Source organism: Typopeltis vanoorti, chromosome 6 (assembly GCF_054136105.1).
Source record: "Typopeltis vanoorti isolate ZY-2024b chromosome 6, IOZ_Tvanoo_1.0, whole genome shotgun sequence".
NCBI lineage: Eukaryota > Metazoa > Arthropoda > Arachnida > Uropygi > Thelyphonidae > Typopeltis > Typopeltis vanoorti.
In genome coordinates, this window is record NC_143554.1 from 66787376 (window position 1) to 66808994 (window position 21619).

The 21619-nt window shown below is 37.2% G+C and overlaps 1 protein-coding gene across 1 annotated transcript in view; it reads left to right on the forward strand.

The window, feature by feature from the left end:
* Positions 1-2478: 2478 nt before the first annotated feature.
* LOC150105506 (uncharacterized) overlaps positions 2479-21619 on the forward strand; it is a 226707-nt gene continuing 207566 nt past the window's right edge. Inside the window, exons 1-2 of the mRNA XM_090394222.1 lie at positions 2479-3121; positions 15445-15560. Coding sequence (XP_090250348.1) covers positions 3120-3121; positions 15445-15560 — 118 coding nt within the window. The 5' untranslated portion in view covers positions 2479-3119. The remainder of the gene's footprint in view (positions 3122-15444; positions 15561-21619) is intronic.

Here is a 21619-nt window from a genome sequence, read left to right on the forward strand (position 1 = left end):
AATTCGCTTCTGATTGGGCAGGGGTTGTTCCTCTCTAACCTTCTGCAGGTTGAATGGGTGGAGTAGGCATCCCTTGTAATTTGCTGGGTGTGGGCCGCCACAGTTCGCACACTTAGCAGGTATGGTTCGTGGTTTGACGCAAGCGTGTGAGGGATGGTTGTTACCGCATTTGACACACTTGTATTCCGCTTTGCTTAGTTTTTGTGCATGCCCATACTTTTGACAGCGATGGCATTGACCAGCTGAAGCCTTTCTTCTGAGAGGCTCAGTCTTGATGATCAAACTGCATACTATTTTAAGGTCGTAAATTTCTCTATGCTCTTTACTGATCTCGACCAAGACCAGAGGCATAGGGCGCTTGTCAGCTCGATACATTCGTGAAATTTTGATCGGGTCTAGGTCCTGTGATCTGAGGTCAGTAGCTATTTCTTCCACTGGAATGGTCTCAGCCAGCCCTCTAATAACTACTTTTAAGTTTTTTTTCGCTTTTGAGCTGAAATGTATGATATGGGACTTTTAGTTCATCCATAAGTCTGGTGAGCTGGCGGTAGTCCGAAATTCCTTCAGGTTGGATTCGGATTCCGTCATCTGTGCTTTTGGCTGATGTAAATTTGATGTTTGTATTCCTCATCGTTGTTGGGATAGCAGACCATTTTTCTTTTGTTCTCAAGATCACAGGTGGAATCCTCTCTTTGGGTTGTACCCTGGAGACAGTCTTTGTTCTTTCATCAGGTTGTGCTGTTAATTCCATTGGAGTTGTTTTTTCCAAGGGTTGACATACTATTTCAGGCTCTGCTACTGGTGAACTCTTCTTACGCTTTTTTCTGCTGATAACCTGATAGTCTGTAGAGTTATCTGAGTCCACTAGGGGCTGGTCGTTAACCAGTGACATAATCTCTCTGGTGTTATCTTGAGAAGTGCTGGGGAGAGGGTCAGGGGATTGACAGTCCTCTGTATCCACCTCTTCTACTTGGTGGATTGCCACCTTACCTGGCCATTTCCTTTGTAGTAGGCCTCCAATATGCTTAAAGACAGCCAAAAGCTGTTTGAAATCAAGCTTGTCATATGGAGAGTCCATAGTTTGGCTTGAGAGAAACTAGCAGTTTCCCAGGTAATCCTGTAGACTGAGAGTCTACTAGCAAATTCCGTAGACAGCTTAGGATAAGCGTCCACCAGCAAAAAGTTAGTCTGTTATAGGAGACTATCCTAAAAACGAGGAAAAAGGAGTTTCAGAATCTTACTTGGACACAGTGCAGCGACCTACCTCCCTAAAAACCATTCAACCACCACTGGTCCTCATTGCAGGTGGGGCCTGCCGGCCATTAGACCTCTGCATATTTCATACAAAGGGGGAGATAGTGGATCACGAACTGTGTTAGTTCCAGTGCAATACGAGCTTCCCGAAAAACCCTATACAAAAATCAACTAGGCAGAGTCTAAAGGAATACGTCCGATCACAGTGACAGCAAAAACCCAAAATTTTGATAATCCAATACCAAGGTTTTAGTAATACAGAGCCTTATCAACTTTACCTATGGAAGTTGCTGCAAGGTGTTTTGATTTTTAATAAGAATCTCTGGAGGAGATATAGATGTCATTAATTTTTTAACTTGGGGATACTGTATATTAGGGTTACCAAGTAATTTTATAAGCTTGGTTATAATTGTTTGAATACTTGGGATTAGGAGTTAAATAACCAAGCTCATAAAATTGCTTGGTAACCCTAATATACAGTATCCCCAAGTTAAAAAATTAATTACATCTATATCACCTCCAGAGATTCTTATTAAAAATCAAAACACCTTGCAGCAACTTCTATAGGTAAAATTGATAAGGCTGTGTATGACTAAAACTTATATATATATATATATATATATATATAATTAACCAACCCGCAGACCTCCATAAACTACAACGAAGAGCAACTACCATCATCATTTACACAAACGCCATCTACCGCCACCACACCATATATATATATACTGTATATAGGCTCCAGAATCCACTCTCTAAAGGCGAGTTATAAGAGAGGAAAAAAAAATCACCTAATGTCTTTTTGTTCCCGTATAGGGAGTAGACGAAGCCGTTAGCCCTATCTACCTTTTGGAGACTGAGTAGGCAGTTTAGTCTCCACTAGTAGCCAATCAGAGATAGCTGACACAAGGATAACACTAATTAATCGGTACGCAGTGAAGAAAGCTGCTTACAAATGCCACCATCTCGTGGTCCTAATCCTAACACAATATTTTTAAATTCTGAAAATAGTGTGGGTTCGACGGCTGATTTTCTTGAGTTTACGGGACGAAAAACCCGCTTGTCGTACCAGGGATCGACTAACGCGGGAACCGGTCGGAAAAAACGGCTTAGAAAATGTCCCCTAGTCGGCGATTAAATTTGAACCCAGGTCTTTCTTCGTGCGGTCGTGGAGTGCAGACGCCAATTCTACTGTGCTACACAGAGTGATGAGCGAATTTTCAGTTTGTTCTAAATGGATTTAAAATATATTATTTTCTTCGAATGATTTCCATTTTTCCTTTTTATATTTGTTTCATTTTAAAACCACATCGCATTCACAATCAAGTTTTTTGACCACCGATGGCTTCTGAATCCAAAATTCTCATTCCGAACACTACAGTGTTCTCGTTTAAAGAATCACAGAACACTTTCATAAACGCATCGCTCAAAGTTATCACTTAAAGCAGTCATCTGTACTTTTTTCCATCCTTTTATCTCTTTTAAGTTTCAGAACTTTATTATTTTTCTTTCTATATGAAAGACTACGAAAAAATGAACAAGGATTACTGGTCAACCTGGCGTATAACGGTCATAACTTTTAAACGTTTTCTTTCTATATATATATTAGACTTCATAAATATCAGCTACTAAATTAATCCATCATTTCTCTCAAATCTATATTATACAGTGTTTTCGCTACAGGCAGTCGCTTTAACGTGTTATCGTTACATTGCAATGCAAACCACTTGAGGGGGTGTAGATTAATACTTTATTTGGTTAAAGAAGTTACTAAGAAATATCTGTATACATGACAAAAATAGATAACTAAAAACTAGTGCTACTTCAGAAAACTCTTGAATTCTGGCTACAAAATCTAGTACTCAATGTGAGTACATTATATTAAATTCAGTTTTGATTATTAACAATAAAAAAATTATTAATGATAATACTGTGGAAATATTTTAATCTTAATTAATTAAGCATTTTTCAATCTTTCATTTTTAGTCTTTTTTTTGTAGTAATAATTATGTAAACATTATGGAAGGATGATTAATGAGATAAATATTGTGACCACTATTAATCTATGTTTATAAATCTACATTTAATAATTAAAGTTTCAATAAATCAAATTTTAATTATTATCACTAGTATAAATGGTATAATGTACTTTGTAAATATATTTTGTAATCTTTCCAAATAGACACTTATTAATTTCTTGTTAATTTATTTATTAATGTGGCTTTCGCCCACGAAAGGTTTTTTCATTTTTAGTGCATTTTTATGGTGGGTGTGTTAAGGATTTTTTTTTTTAAATTTTGTGCTTCTTTTATTATTCATTTCATTTATATTTCTTTTATTTAAAATTTTTTTTTTTTTTTACATACTCTAGAAACCCTGCTCTAGATGCCAAACATGGAACTTTTTCAAAATCACAACAGGGTGCTAGTCTCATACCAGGCAATGAAATTCATCTCCCAATCACAGAAACATAACAGTTATGTGATTTGAAGCGGCAGCTTGTTGGTTGGAGGGTAGATATGCTAACCACTCAGCCAATTAAGCCGGAAAATTTCTTTACATTCGTTTATTCAAAGATAAAGTTATTCATAGTAATGGATGGAATGCTATGATAACGAATTCTTATTATTACGGGCAACTCCAAGGAGTCAACAGACTCATCAAGGGAGGCCCTAACATCATGTCAAGAACAACTATTCGACATTCACACAGTATTCTGTCATACCTCGCCTTGAACTCATGCATGGTCATAGCACCCACAACAGACTCTGGCAACTTATTCCACTCAGTCACCACCCTCCAAGTAAAAAAACCTAGCTCTAACACCCCCTGCTAACCACATTCTTGCCAAGCTTCCATGTATGGCCCCCAGTCATCCCACCACCCAGTCCTGTTATCAAAAATATCTTCTGGATTAATCTTATAGAAACATTCAGTAATTTGAATGTCTCAATCATATCACCCCCCTTTTCTGCCTATCGACCAATTTTTGCAACTCACAAATCATCAACTTCTTCTCATAAGGTTCATTCCACAGACCTGCTATCATCTTGGTCACTCGTCTCTGGATCCTCTCCACCTCCTCCCCATCAAGAAGAAACCCTGGTGCCTATATCTGGGCACAGTAGTCTAGATGGGGTCTTATCAAGGCTCGATACAGAGGAACAATAACTTGTTTGTCTCTGCTTGTTAAAGTATTTTTCAGAAGCTAAATCAGCTCATCGAATATATTCGATGAGCTGATTTAGCCACTTTTGCAATGTGCCCCCTAAACTTCAATTCCCTATCCACCAACACCACCAAATCTTTGGCCTCATCAATCTCCTGGAGTACGGTTCCACTAATGTGATATACTGCTGCTAATATTTTCACCCCAAAATGCATAACCTTACACTTTGCCACATTAAATTGACATCCAATTTCCCTAGCCCAGTCCTTCAAACTATCCAAATCATCCTGCAAAATTTTGACATCTTGTACACTCACAATTGCTCTACCCAACTTTGCATCATCAGCAAACAAGTGAACACTTCCTCTCAGATCCTTTCCTATATCATTGATGAACAAATTGAAAAGTAGTGGTCCAAGAACAGAACCCTGCGGCAGACCACTAGTCACAAGCCATCTTTTGGACTCCACTCCTGAATAAACCACTCTCTGGTATCTCTCCATCAACCACCCTCCTATCCATCTCACCAACCCTATATCCATCCCCATCTGCTCCAGTTTATTGATTCGAGTTCCATGTGGTATCCTGTCAAAGGCCTTGGCAAGGTCCAGTAGAATCACTGTAAACCCATTACCCTTAAACATGAGCAAGTTACTGAGGCATGATCTACCCTTCAGAAAACCATGTTGTCCCCCATACAATATCCCATTTTCATTTATCAATTCTGTATTCTTTTCTTGACTAATTTCTCCAAGACCTTGACAACGATTTCTGATATGCTAATCGGTCAGTAATTTACAACAGCAGTCTTGGAACCTCCTTTATGCAATGGAACTATCCCCCCCCCCGGGACTAACCCAGACCCGTGACTCAAATTAAACAAAATGGTTGAAGGGTACTGACAATTCTTTAGCTGTTTCACGTACGACACGAGCTGGTATACCATCCAATCCCACAGATGTATTGACATTGAAGTTTTGCAATAGACTACTCACCTCCACTTCATTCACCACAGTTCCCATATAATCTATTGGTTCATTCATTTCTGCAATGTCACCACCCTGGATGATATATTCTTGCAAAGTGCTCACTCAGTAACTCAACTATATCAACTGATTCGGTAGGTTACCTCCCTACCATCGGCATTCTTTAAGATCATTCTGCCATATACATTTTTTCTTTTACTTGCAACATATTGAAAAAACTGTTTAGGATTCTCTTTAGCCTGCATGGCCAATGTTCTTTCATAATCCTTTTTTGCTTTTCTTACCACACTCGTTACCCTTCTGGCCTGCGCTTTATACGTTCATGTACCTGCCGGTCACCTTTCTCCTTAAATTGCCTACATAGTTGTTTCTTTTTTTGCAGCTCAAGCTTAATGGTGTTATTCATCCATTTAACCCCTACTTGATTTAGTATTCGGACTTTAGGTATACAGTCAGCCATTGCTTCATGCAAACACTTCTTAACTGCCTCCCATGCACTATCAACTTCTAGCCCTTCCAGTTGTACATGCCACGGCACTGAACCAATGAAACTCCTAAGCTTGTCATACTTACCAGCCCGATAATTCCACATGTACCCTGTCTTAATTGTAAATTCCACACCTTTAGCCACCTCCCAAGTCAAGACACTATGATCACTCTCACCAATTGGTGGTGGTCATATTCGTTACAGCCAAATCCTCAGATGCAATTACTAGGTCAAGCACTCTCTGACCCTTAGTATTTTCCATTACATGCTGTCGCAGATAGTTATCCCTTAATAACTGCATAAAATCCAATTCCTTCCTCCCATGTGTCCTCTCCTCACTCCAATCAGTGCTACCATAGTTGAAATCTCCCATAATAATTATCCTCCTTCCACTCATTTCTTCTATTTGCTTGTGCATACTGTCACCACCATCTTTTCCATCACCTGGTCTATAGCAGCATCCAAGTGTATATTTAGTTCTGCTAGCCACAATCTCACACCAAATGGCCTCAAATGTGCTCTTTTCTCTATCCTGCAATTCAACTTCTATTCTCCTTGGCTGCAGTTCATCAGCTATCATCAACAATACTCCCCCCCCCCCATTTTATTCTCCCTCTCATTCCTGAACACACTATACCCATCACATTCACTCCCACTAGCCATATCATCTACAGTCATCCATGTTTCACTAATGCCAATAACCTGTGGTCTGGAAGTGCCAACCAAGGCCAAAAATTCTTCCTTCTTGTTCCTAATACTCCTAGCATTAGCATACATGAATTGCAGACCCCCGTTAGCCCCCATGCCTACCTTGATGCCTCATACTAACTATCCCATTCTATTTTGTTGTCCTTATTCGCTCGGGCATATTATATTCATTCATACACTCAGCTGCCTTCCTAAGGTCTGCATATCTACTCCTCCAACTTAATAAATCTAGTTTCCCTGATTCTGCACATCCACTTCATTCAACAACACTTTTTCAAGTCTCCTTACACGAATCAATTCAAATGCAAACCATCCATCTTATATAGATCCTTTTGCCCATCGAACTCACTTCACACGTCCACAAATTCCACACCACTCGTCATGCATAACCCACGCATAAAGTCATTTGCAATTATGGCCCTCCTAAACACTTCATTGTTGTACTGCGGCAAATGACTAATCATCCTAACTCTCTCACTCTTTTCTTTTGCTGCCTCAAACAATTCATTCAGGTCCTCTATCATTTCCATTTTATCTCCTTTCAAATCATTTGAAAGGAAATAAATTTTTTTTCACTTTTTTTCATTTTCACCCTTTCCTTTTGCTCTCTAATAGACTCACTTATGTCCTTGATAATAGTTATATGACAGATATTATACAGTAGCATCTGGGGCAGTGGTGGCCTGTGAAGTTTAAAGTGGGGGTGCTGCCAATACAAAATAATTAAAAAAAATTTTTTTTTCATAATTAGTAACTAATTTATTAATAAATAAATCTACAGATTTATTTATTAATAAATTGGTTACTAATTAGGAAAAAAAGAATTTTAGAGGTCATGGTGCAAAATTGGCAAAACTGTTCAGAAGATCACCTGCATGCTCAAAAATACGTTGACTAGTAGGGATAAAAAAAAGTCATTATTCCTCTTTTTACGTCTCTGATATGGCCCCATCTTGACTATTGTGCTCAGGGTAGCACCCCCACTTTAAACTTCACAGGCCGCCACTGATCTGGGGCCTTAAAATTTCAGACAAAAAAGTCATTAATGCAGTATAAGAGAAATCAGTTTTGGATCAAGATTTTATTGGATCACCACTGTACATAGTCTAGCCATAAATACTGTTACAACTTGAACAGTGCATAAACCTTTAATTTATCAGTAAATCATTTACAGCTTTCAGCACGTACAAACCACATGTGTAACCTGCATACAGCATCACTCAGTGTTCAAAGTGTCCCCTCATCCCTTTTGCATTTACATATGAACACCCGAATTCTGTGAGGCCACATTTTGATGGTAGCATGCAAAACATCTAACGGAAACATTGCCACTGCTCGCTCCAAATCCACCTTCAGGCTGACGATGCTGGGGGTGTTGTTTCTTGCAGGGTATTCTCTCAAGCTCTGACCACAATTTGAAGTCTTTTGGATTCAGATCAGGACTTTCAGACAGCCAATCAGATGGTGATTTGTGGTTGGGCACATTCATCTCGAACCACTGCTGTGTGGTCCTCACCTTGTGTGCAGGGGGCTGAGTCTTGTTGGAAGGTCCACTTCCATGGAACAAGGCATTGTTCAGGGTTATATCACCATCTGGGGAATATTGGTGATTGTTTTAGCAGTTAAATGATTCTTCAATGGAAAATCTTCTCATCTGTGAAGAGGATATCTCTGTGTCTGTTGTTTGCTTGCTGCCTTTGATTTTATCACCTTCAGCTGCATAAGTTGTGGTGTTAGGAAGTGTTCAGTAGAATGATGATAGGCTCTCACCCCAGGATTTCAGTTAGTACACGTGACATTTATCTCTCATGACATCACTTTCTGGATTCTCACAGGATTATGGTGGAGGCATGACTCCACAGTCCTTCCAAGCTGTCACATCCTAATGTAGTGTGGTTGGCATTTTTTTTGGCAGTCAAATACATCTTCTGTATCATTATAACAGTTAATAGTCCGATATGCTAACATCCTATCAATCCCTACTGTTTTTAGCATTTTGAAAATAACAGGTGACTACATTCTAGCCTTGTGAAATGCTGTTACACCTACATAGTTCTTATAATCTCCCCCACTTCATGTTAACCCATACAGCTAGACCACTCTCTCTCTCTAGTGATAAACACACGATTGTTAGCTGTACACAGTGCCACTAATAGAATGAGGCTCGCTCAGTTCTGTGGGCAGCACAGGAGTGTGTGCGTGCGTGCGTGTGGAAGTTGTAACTGTATTTATGGCAAGACCGTTTACATTGAGCAACTGTGTTGAATGGGGTAGTCAATACAAGGTGTAAAAGGTGGTGGTGGTGGTGGGGGGGTCTAAATTATGCTACATTTTATAAATTTTATTTTTATTTTTTTTTATAGAGGTACTACCTGTGGCATAGCATAATGATTAATAAATAACACGTAAGTCCACAGTAATAACTTTAATTAATAAATAACATACAGATATTTCATACTAAAACTAATAGTATATCTTCAGTGTTACAAACAGATAGGAATGGAATACAAGTAACGAACATTCGGTGGATCACCTATTAAAATACAATGTTGTCGTGAGCTAGGAAATGAAAGAAATTAATAAATAATTAATATTTAAGATAATTGGTTTTTTTAATGATTACGTAAAATAAAAGTCCCAGATCTTTGAGAGAGAGAGAGAGAGAGAGGCAATAATTTTGATTTAAATTCAAAATATCGGTGTAAAATAGCTTCACAACTTTCTTTAAAGAGGCGTTCATATTTGAACCTGCATCTATGAAGGAGAATAGCTTTATCCCACTGGATATTATGGGTAGTGTTAATATTGTGTTGTGCTAGACCAGACTTCTGAGGTTTGCTGTAATCAATATATAATATTGATGTTCTTTAATTCTTTTTTCCACAGAACGGCTAGTTTGTCCAAAATAAGAAACAATCTATTCACATGGTATGTGTTAAATGCCAGCCAAAGATAGAGATGACAGTTTATCTTTTGTAGAAGGCAATAAGGAAGAAATTTTGTTGATAGGAATATGCGTGGGAATCAATTGGTACTTTTTTAAAATTCTACCTATAGGTTCTGAGAGTCCTGGAATGTAGGGGATTGGAACTCTGTGGACTGTTGAAGAAACCTTAAGTATTGGAACATAAGATTCAATTATCTGTTGGATTTGATTAGAGTAGTAATTATTAGATTCCATTAACTTTTTAATGATGGAAAGTTCTTGTTGTAAGATTTCTGGAGAAGAGCAAACTTTATGTGCCCTATTAATTAGAGATTTAAGAATGCCAAATTTTTGAGATGTGTGGTGAGCAGACTTTTTATGAATGTATCTGCCAATAAATGTAGGCTTTCGAAAGACGTTTGTGTAAAAGTACCAGAATTTTCCTTTTCCATTGTGAATTGGATACGAGGGAGAAGGCTGTTTATCTATTGTAGAAAGGTGGAAAGCTCATCTCATGTGACTAAATGGCACAAACATCATCGATATAACGATACCAGTTAGTCATATATATATATATATATATATATATATATATATATATACGTATATGACATTGGCTCTAGTTTCAAAGTTATATATATATATATATGACTAACGTTTATAAGGCAGAATGGCATTATAAGTTGATAACATTTATAGGATCTAATGCTGTTTCGAAAGATTCCCAGATTTTTCTCCATTGGATCTTAGCAACAGTATAACAGTTCCAATTTATCCCATAAAACTTGATGTCTCATTTGAGAACAATCTGTGAATCAGCTGAAGAGAGCACATTGGATAACAAAGCTGAGACTTCAATTCTGTGGTATTCTATATCTCGAATGTGTTCTTCAGTATGTTGTTCAGTTCAGTTGATTTTTCTGTCTGTCCATAGTAAGATGACCAGCAATTGCACCATAGTCATTAAACACCCGGATATTGAAGCGGAGTCTGTCAAGGTTTTGTGGATATATTTATATACTACTGCTAGAAGTATCAGAAATAAGAGGGAGGAGTTTTTGGCATTGGTTAGTGCAACCTTGCAAAAATTTATAGGCATTAGTAAGACTTGTCTGACAGCAGATGATATACAGGGAGTCCACATTGGCCCTAGTTTCAAAGAACAGTAAAAAAATCAAATTGTGGAAATATGTAAGGTTTGGGTTGTTCAACGTACCAGAGACGCTACAAGTTTCATCCAGAATTTTTTTTATGAAAACCTGGTGAGTATTGCCCATAAACTATTATTATTATTATTATTCAGGCCTCCATGGAGTCAAAAGACTCACCGTGGGAGGTCCTTCCTAAGAAACACAAAGTCTATCAAGACTCATCGACCCCAAGAAACACAAAGTCTATCATACCACTCCTTGCCTTGAACTCATTGATCGTTCTCGCTCTCACCACTCCATCAGGCAATGCATTCCTTAGTTCAACCATCCTCCATGCAAAGAAACCACTCATCACCCTCTTGCTCACAGTTTCCTTTCGTAACTTCCAGGGATGGCCTCTTGTCATCACTCCTTCCTTGCTGTTCAACCAAGCGAAAGAACTCCCCAGTGTCAACCCTGTAACCACCTCTCAACAGTTTAAAAGTCTCAATCATATAAACTTAAGTAGTAGTAGTAGTAACATATTGAGACTGGGAAGGTCCAGTCTGAACACCTTTATTAACAAGGATAGAATGTGAGGGTTTTTGTATTTTTGGGAAGGGGAGAGAAGATAGGATGGGGTGAAGGACTACTACTGATAATAGCAGATGAATTGTAACCAAAAAGAATAGGAAACAGGCATGTGGAAAGAGTTTGAGAACAGGAACTAGAACCAAACCTTGGAGATTCAGTGGCAAGCAATAAAACACTGAGTGATTCAGCCAGAGAGGCATGTGGTGAGGTTGTCTGCAAGGATAGAAAAATCAGAACTCTATGGTGGACACAGGAAGTTAATGAGGCAGTGAAGGAAAAGAAGAAAGCATATCAAAAGTTCCTGGCAAATAAGTCAGCTTGTGTTCTTAGAGAACACAGAGACAAATGTAAGAAAGCTAAACACTGTGTAAAACTAGCTAAACAAAAGTCATGGGAAGACTTTGGTAAGAACATAGAAAATAAATATCAAGAAGATTATTATTACTATTATTATGTGACACCTCCAGGGAGTCCAAAGACTCATTGAGGGAGAGTGTGCCAACAGCATCGAACAATTGATCCCCTTCCAACTACTTCTGGAGGTTGTTGAAGAAGCTTAGAAATAGAGGAAAGAGTGCTGTAAAAGTAATTAGAGATGATAAAGGTGACATGAAAACTAGAGAAAAAGATATCCTTGAAGTATAGAGTAATTCCTTTGAAAAATTGCTAAATGAAACGAGCAGTAATAGCACAGTGGAAAAAATGCTGACCAGGCATGTAATCAGGAATACATATCCATACTTGAAGTAGAAAAAAGCCCATCAAAAGCCTAAAATGTGGGAAGGCAGCTGATGGAGATGATATTCAATCAGAAATGCTCAAGTATGGAGGTATAAAAGTCTTACAGTGGCTTCACTGCATAGTTCAGAAGGCCTGGATGGAGGGACAAATTCTGGATGATTGGAGTAAAGCTCTCTCTTAGTACCATATATAAAAAGGGAAATAAAACTGAATGTGAGAATTACAGAGGTATTCTACTGAGTGTTCCTGGTAAGATTTACCTGAGTGTTCCTGGTAAGATTTACAGAAGTATACTTGAGAAACTGCTGAGGAAGATTGTGAAAGGGAAGCTTGGTGAAGAACAAGCTGGATTCAGACCAAATAGAGGCTGTCAGGATCAGATCTTCACTTTACGACAAACAGTTGAGAAATCATGGGAATATAACAAAGATCTGTATTTAAGTTTTGTAGATCTGGAAAAGGTATACGACAAGGTGCCAAGAGAAAAGCTTTTCAATATGCTCCAGTTATATGGTGTCAATGGGGCATTATATCAAGCAATACTTTTTCTTTATTTGAGTTGTAAGTCAGCAATTAGAAGTGAAGGAAGATGGTTTAATGTTAAATCTGGCGTCAGACAAGGATGTATATTATTCCCCTCTCCCCCCCAATTATTCAGTATCTATATGGATCCCATTATGAAGGAAAGTGGTATTAAACCTGATATCAAAATTGTAGATGTGTTAATGTCAGCTCTTTGCTTTATGCAGATGATGTTGTATTTCTAAATAAATCTTCTACAAGTCTGCAAGATTTCCTGACTCAATTGAATAACTGTTGTAATAGATATGGTATGAAGACCAACAATAACAAGACAAAAACAATGAAATAGGCAGAAACATTGAAAATGTCAGCTGCATTGTGAATAGAGAACCTATAGAACAAGTGAAACATTTCAGCTACATAGGCACGATTTTTAGTGAAGATGGTAAATTAAATATGGAAATAGAGAACAGAATCCACAAAGCTGGTATGGTAGGAATTCAACCAGGGGCGGCTCGTGCATAGGACTGCAGAACTGCAGCACCCCCAATTTTTCTCTATATATACATATATTTATTAATTTATTTATATTTGCTTGTAATATTTAATTTTATCATCAACAATCCTGTACAATTCTCGTATTTTGTATAAAAAATAATAAAAATCCATCTTGTAGCTTATGGCAAAGGACGCCAGCAGCACTGTGTTTACCGCATTGTCATATTGCTACACGTGCAAGCATATGCATGTCATAGTGAGATGCAAGCTATTAACGTAATGTGGCACAGTTCCACTGTTGTTTATATGCAGTTTGCAACAGTAGTAGAGTGTTTCTAGTGCTTATGGTGTTTAATCCATCTCTTTAAATATTTGAACATTACAATTAAAGACATAACATTTGTTATAGTTTTTATTTTAGAACATTATTGGGGTTATGATAATGGATTTTATTTTTAAGTAATTTTGAATTATGCTAAACTGTATAATTTTATCGATAATAATCAATATTTTTTCATGAAACAAAACAAGAAGAATGTATTTTATTTTTAAGTAATTTTGTATTATACCAAACTGTATATTTTATCGATAATAAACAATATTTTTTCATGTTTAATTTTTTTTAAATTTTTACCATAATTTTGATATTTTATCAAAACATGTATACACTGTACTTATAGTGTGTATGTATATTTCAAAAGTTGTAGCACCCCACGATTTCAAGCCACGAGCTGCCACTGTATTCAACTGAATAAATTTATATGGAATTAGGGAGTAATTAGTCAAAACACTAAATTAGCTGTATACAAGTCACTGTTCAAACCAATTTGAACTTATGGATCTGAGAGCTGGGTTGGAAGAAAAGCACTTGACCAAAGACTAGAGACTGCAGATATGAGAGTCCTGAGAAAGATTAGTGGCATGAGCAGATGACATCAATGGCAATATCATATTAAAAATGAGGATATTAGGAAAGAACTTGACATTGTCAGCATCCAGAAATGTGTTAGCAGAGCTAATCTCAGGTTGTATGGTCACTTAAACAGAATGGGTGAGGAAAGATTAGCAAAACAAGTATTCTCTGCCAGGTTAGCAGGAAAAAGACCTAGAGGAAGACCAAGATATAGGTGGATTGATATAGTAAAACGTGCCTTAGAAATTAGAAATATAATATCTGATGATGTTGAAGTCTTGACAGGTAACAGACTGATTTGGAGGAAAATTGTAGATAGGAAGTTAGTAATGATGTAAGTTTTTCATGTAGTACTATCATATCCTGCACATCTCATGTCTGTACTTGGCAGGAATTTGATGATGATGATGAATATGACCAGTTGAAACAAGTAATTTGTGTTTTCAGATTGCTGAATTATATCCATTTTAATTTCTATTGAAATCAGTAGAATTTTTTGCCACTTTCACAATTAGTAGGTTTCTGTTTGTTTTCCTTATTTCAAGGGTAAAAAAAAAAGTCAATGATATATTTACATATATTGTTTTTTTTTTATAAAACAAATTTTGAAATACGTTCACACTGTTAATGTGTTGAATATATTTGGCAACTGAAGAATATTTAACATGACATAAGAAGGGAAAGGAATTGCTGGACTCAACATTTTCTGTTGCACATCCTGAAATATCAGTGAACTTCAAGTAACAAAAAACTCCTTAAACATGGGCTTCTGTGTTACATAAATTTGGAGTCAAATTTTATTAGTCCACACAGCGTTCATAAATATGAATTGTTTGTATCCTGAAAGTTTGCAAGTGGAAGTTTACCAACAGGGGGATTTACAGCTGAAGGTGAGTTAACCGATCTCATATAGAGGAGCAGGGTTTTTCTCCCACAAACTCAGGTTTTTCATCCCACATATACTTAAATTCCAAGAGAACACACACACAATTTACAGGCAAAAAAATACAATTGGTGGAAGTAGATGGTATTGTGTGTAGTTCCACTGTATATATATATTTAGAGGATCAGTTAGCAGAGACAGTGGTTATATGGGTCTCATCGTGGAAGGGAAATCTACTCTACTTTGCTACATATCACCCTCTCCATTACTATTTAATTCTCCTACTATATCACTACTACTACCATCAACGACATCTACTGCTCATCATTGCCAACAACAATATTTTTGTCTGCAAATTGCTTGTGTTCTGAAGACCAATTTGTCTGTATGTGGGATGAAAAAACCTGAGTTTCTGGGAGAAGAAACCTGCTATCCATATGAATCAAACCTAGGTCTTTTTCAATCAAAGGGCACGATGTTCTGCTGTTCTTCCAATTGCGATATGGAGGCAGCAGTATTCAGTTTTTATTAACATATTTTTAAAACTATTTCCATACTCAATGTTTGTTAGTTATATAAAGACTTCTTAATATTTAAGATGTATATTTAATTTTGCTTTTAATTTATTCATAGGGATTATCATAATATTGCAACATTCATTCCTGACTTCCATTATGAAGAATCCGTCAAAAGGATAAAATATAATAACTTAGGAAAAACTGGATTAATTGTCTCTAACGTAGGTTTTGGTATGTGTTTCATATCTGTCATCAAATATAGATATGCCATCCTAGATAATACTAATGAAAGCCATTACTGAAATTTCAAACATCCTTGAAATTTCAAGGATGTTTGAAATTTCAGTATTATTACCAACCCTCATTAGACTTACCAACCCTCATTATGGTAAATTTGCTCAAACTTCTTTATTAGTAAATAATAAACTTATACCTAATGTTTCTCTAGTGTTACACCAGCATTGGCAATCCATATTAGACAAGGTGAACAATTAATAAAGGATTAAACTCAATTTATCATAATTAATATAACAGTTTGCAAATTATATAAAGAATTAGTATTTAGTTGAAAGTGATATCTTTGTTAAATAATTAATTTATTACAGTGATGGAAAATTAAATTTATTATATATTAGCCTTTTGTACAATATAACTGCTTCCTAAAAGTGAAAAATAGACATAGCAAATTAGTCTATGAGATTTGGCTGACGTAGAAGTCTTTGCACGATTCTCACAAATGCGAGAATTGCAGCTAAATTTCTCTGCTAAGTGTTCTAGGTAAGCATACTTGAGAAGAGGCTAAGCAAAAATTGATGGAAGAAAAACTTTGAAAAGAACAAGCTGTGTTCAGTCCAAATAGTGGTTGTCAAGATCAGTGCTTCCCTTTATAACAAATAGTTGAGAAATCATGGGCTATTAACTAGGATCTGTACTTAAATTTTGTATATCTGGAAAAGGCATATGACAAAATAATCAAAGGCTATTCAAAACACTATGGTTATACGGAGTATAGTCATACCTGGAGATGTATCACATTTGGTTCCAGAAGGGTGCTATGACTTGAAAATGTCCATAAGTCGGAGCACTGTGTTGAAGTTTGAAGACTGTGCAGTTATAGCTGAAATACAAAACCTAATGGTGTGAAAAACTGGTTTATTACATAAGATACTGTGCTGCAATGCCATCTGTTGTTGGTTGGGCGTAGCACTGCGTCATATCTGTATGTATCTTCTACCTTTGATAAGATTGGGATGATGTTGAGTAGAAATAGATTTTCAGTATTCAGTAGATGGTTGTGGTCTTTTCTTTTCTTTGTAGATTTCCATGTAACAGGTATAATTACTTGCAGTGTTAGCATTTACTTTTGTTTCTTGCAAACTCCGGATAATGCTTTTCCAAGAGTCATACTAGCTTCGAAATGGCAGAAAGCTTTGGAGAGAATTTTAGAAGTTAGACCTTCGGACTCAACATTGGATACCTCTTCTGGCACATCTTTTGCCTCTGTTCTTCAAGTGCCAGAAGATCTTTATTGCAGAGGCTGAGAATGGGACTCCATAAGTTCAGCTACATCTTATGGCTCAACTTCTAGGTTTGACTGCCTTCCCATCTCTACAATTGGTACAGGATTTTTAAAAAAAAATTTTCACATTTGACATCCATAGACGCTGTATGGTCACTCCTGTACCTCACCTGGTTTTGGGAGTGAAGTCTTCTTTAGAATAAGTGGTAAGGTTGCAGATTTCCCATCCACATAGTTTGTAGGATAATCCACAAACATCCATTTGAACCTGCATCCTCTTGGCTGGAGAGCGGACATGCTAACTAGGTTGACTATTTTTAAAGGATTTTTAGGGATTTCAAAATCATCTAGCAACTGTGGAAATAATATTTTCCAGATCCCCTTTCAGTATAGAGATCTTAACATCATCATTCCTTTCATCTCGTGTAGCCTTGATGGCATCTAAGATTGTAAAGCCCTCCCAGAATTTCTTAATGACTTCTTGCCTGGGGCCCCTTCTTCAATGTCTATTGCTGTAATACACTTGCTGAATGTTACGGCTTGAAGGCACTGATCCAGCAGTGAGGTGGTATTGGGTGATAGGAATATTACTTGGATATTAGGGATCAGATCATCTAATATTTGTGGGTGGCTATGAGCATTATCTGCAAGGATTAAAATTTTTTAAAGGGATGTTATTCTCCTAACAATGGCCTTTCACTTTTACTAGCACAAAGCAGCTGTCAAACCATTCTTTGGAAAGTGCCAGAGTTACCCATGCTTTTTCAACATAACATAGTTTTTCAGTTTTGGTAAAATGAAATGATAAATAAGGCCAATGATAAATTACATAGGCCTTAGGTTTTAAGGCAGGGTGGGGAACCTTTTTAGTATCAAGGGCGAAAATTGCTAATTTAAAAACTTCCACGGGCGACTGGCAAATTTTAACTCTTATATATAGTGTATGTAGTATGCAATATATATCTCAATAAGTAAATGTGCAACATTCTCATCTGATATAGTATCTTTTAATTACAATGTATATAAATAAATTACAATGTAGACATATAATTATAACAATCAAGCAAAGGCTATATTTATTTTATTTAAAAAATGATATTTATTTTATTTTAAGTAATAGTTCTGTCCATTTTTCACAAAACAGAGCACATTCACCACTTCTTTTACGCTCTTCACTACTACAACTTGTCATTTAAAAAATAAATTGAATAAAGTTGTTAGTTGTCAACTGGTTAATTACTAGGCACTTGTAGTACTACATGAGAAAAACAAAGTCAAAAGTCAATATGTTTTGACACGTGGGAAAATGTCATGGCGGTAATTGGGAAGCAACCAATCAGAGAAATGTTCCTGATTTTTTTTTATTTTACTGGCTGGCCTCAATTTGATAGTTGCCAGACGTATGACGATCATATTTTATGTAATATAGTTATTTTTGATTTTGTATATTTAATTATTTAAATTTAAATAAATTTAATTATAATAAATTTAAATTATTATAAAATTTTATTTACACGTACATACAAGTACATCAGCAAAGGGGCGAATAGAAATAGACTTGCGGATGAAATTTTTCCCATGGGCGAGGGGGTTCCCCACCCCCTGTTTTAAGGTACCAAAAGCATTGGCACTTAATCTTGCAAATTGAAGCCTGGCATGGTTTTCTCCTCTTTTACAATCAGTGTTCTTGATGGCATCTTCCAATACAGCCCCAGACCTGTGAAAAACAATGTCTGAAAAACTACATCATTTGGGATGAAATGGGGAACAAAACTTCCCGGATATGTGGAAAGGGTGTCTGCAAACTCTACCATTTTTTTTTTCTTGCACTGACTACACACCAAAATGCTAATATAGTTGTTCCTTATAATACATCTCATGCTGCACAGAATAATGAGAGCCATGTTCAAGGCTCAAGCAGAAAGTCCTGTTTGAGAAGTATATTGCAGTCTCTAACAAAAGTCAGTGATATTGGAGAAAATGGTATAAAGACAGCTGTGTGGTGGAGATACTTAATGAGCAGTTCATAAAGGTCTTTCAATCTTGTGAATGTGACTTCATGGAGAGATTGAGAGCAATTAGTGATGGGGAGGAAAGACTCACTGTAAGTGAGCAAGAGGTGTATGGGGAGTTGAGCAAACTAGATATTAATAAGGCTGTGGGACTTGATAAGTATTCTGAAGGAATGTGTCAGGGACTTGTCTTGACATATTTTTTAATAAGTGCAAGTTCCTCGGTCAAGTTCCTAAGGAGTGGAAGGAGGGCAAGATTGTGCCACTTCATTAAGGAGGTGATCGAACTCAAGCATCAAACTATAGGCCTATCTGTGTGTCAGGTGTTGTGGTTAAATTGTTGAAGAAGCTTGTGAGAACTAAGATCCAGAATTGGGTTGACAATGATAGAGAATTGCGATGTACAAGATGGCAATGAGAGCGGTGATCTAAGAAAGAGTGAAAGCAACCATACTGAGAGACAAAATGGTTTAAATGATAAAAATAATGAGGAATTATTTGTAGGAAGTGAGATCGCTAGGTTACGCGCAGTGATACAAAATGCGCAGTGGCAATTAGAGCACCTGCAAAACTCTCCAGAGTGATTCGGCTAACGTAAAAAACAGTGCAAGAATGAGAGAGTTTCTGAAATGAAGGAAAGAGTGTTGTATGGTGACTCGTTATTAAGAGGGGTGATAGATGGCAGTGTAACTAAATCGTACTTACTGGGTGTGAAATTTAAGGATGTAAGTGAGAGTATTAGAGTGCAAAAACAGAGGGTGAAAGAATTAATAATTGTGGTGGGTACGAATGAATTGAAAGGTGATAAATTTTTTATGAGAGAGGACTTTAAAGTATTGTTAAAGGTAGCGAAAGAAAAGAGTGACAGAGTTAGAATGGTTAGTCTGTTGCCGCGGTATGACAGAGAGGAGTTTAGGAGGAGGGCCATAATCGCAAATGACATTATGCGTAGGTTATGCAGACGGTGTGGTGTGGAATTCGTGGACATGTGGAATGAGTTTGAAGGGCGAAAGGACTTATACAAGATGGATGGCCTGCATTTGAATGGACTTGGTGTGCGGAGACTGGAAAGAGTGTTGCTGAATGAAGTGAAAATGGATGTGCAAAACCAGGGAAACTAGAACTACCAAGGAGGGGGGGGGGAATGGATATGCAGACATCAGTGATACAGATGAGTGTAAGAATGTATATAATGTACCCGAGCCAGCACTAAGGACAAAAAAGGGAATTGGTCATTTAGAATAACGTATCAATATAGGGGTGGGACTAAGGGATCACTGCATTTCATGTATACTAATGCCAGGAGTATTAGGAACAAGAAGGAAGAATTTTTGGCCTTGATTGGCTCTTCCTGGCCACAGGTTATTGGCATTAGTGAAACATGGCTGACGGAAGAAGATATAGTTAGTGGGATAGAATGTGTAGGTTATAGTGTGTTTAGGAGGGACAGAGAGAATAAAATGGGGGGAGGGGTATTATTGATGATAGCTGATGAACTGCAGCCAAGGAGAATTGAAGTTGTATTGCAGGATAGTGAAAGGAGCTCATTTGAGGCTATTTGGTGTGAGATTGAGACTGGCAGAATAAAATATACAGTTGGGTGCTGCTATAGACCAGGTGATGGAATAGATGGTGGAGATAGTATGCATAGGGAAATTGATGAAATGAGTGGAAGGAGGGTAATTATTATGGGGGATTTCAACTATGGTAACATTGATTGGAAGGAGGAGAGGACACATGTGAGGAAGGAAAAGGATTTATTCAATTATTAAGGGATAACTATCTGAGACAGCATGTAATTGAAAATACTAGGGGTGTGAGAGTGCTTGACCTGGTAATAGCATCTGAGAATTTGACTGTAATGAATATGACCATGTTGCCACCTATTGGTGAGAGTGATCATAAGGTCTTGACCTGGGAAGTGGCTAAAGGTGTGGAATTTTCGATTAAGACAGGGTATATGTGGAATTACCGTGCTGGCAAGTATGACAAGCTTAGGAGATTGCTTGGATCAGTGCCATGGCATGTACAACTGCAAGGGCTGGACGTCGATAGAGATGGGAAGTGGTCAAGGAGCATTTACAGGAGGTAATGGCTGATTGTATACCTAGGGTCCGAATAGTAAAACAAGTAGGGGTTAAATGGATGAATAACACCATTAAGCTTGAGCTGCAAAAAAAAGAAACAACTGTGGAGGGAATTTAAAGAAAGGGGTGACCTGCAGGCACACGAACGGTATAAAGTGCAGGCCAAAAAGGTAACGAGTGTGGTAAAAAAAGCAAAAGCAGATTATGAAAGGAAACTAGCTTCGCAAGCAAAAGAGAATCCCAAACAGTTCTTTCAATATGCTGCAAGCAAGGAAAAAACTGTACACGGCAAAATGATTTTAAGGAATGACGATGGTAAGGAGGTCACTGAATCAGTCGATATAGTGGAGTTACTGAGCGCGCACTTTGCAAAAGCATATCATCCTGGTGGTGACATTGAAAAAATGAAGGAACCATTAGTTTATACGGGAATAGTGATGAATGAAGTGGAGGTGACTAGTCTATTACAGAACCTTAATGTGAACATATCTGTGGGATTGGATGGTATACCGGCACGGGTCTTGCGTGAATCGGCTAAAGAATTATCAGTGCTCTTGACCGTGTTGTTTAATCTGAGTCTCAGGTCTGGTTTAATCCCAAAGGTGTGGAAAGAGGGGAAAATAGTTTCACTGCATAAAGGAGGATCCAAGACTACGGTTGCAAATTACCGAC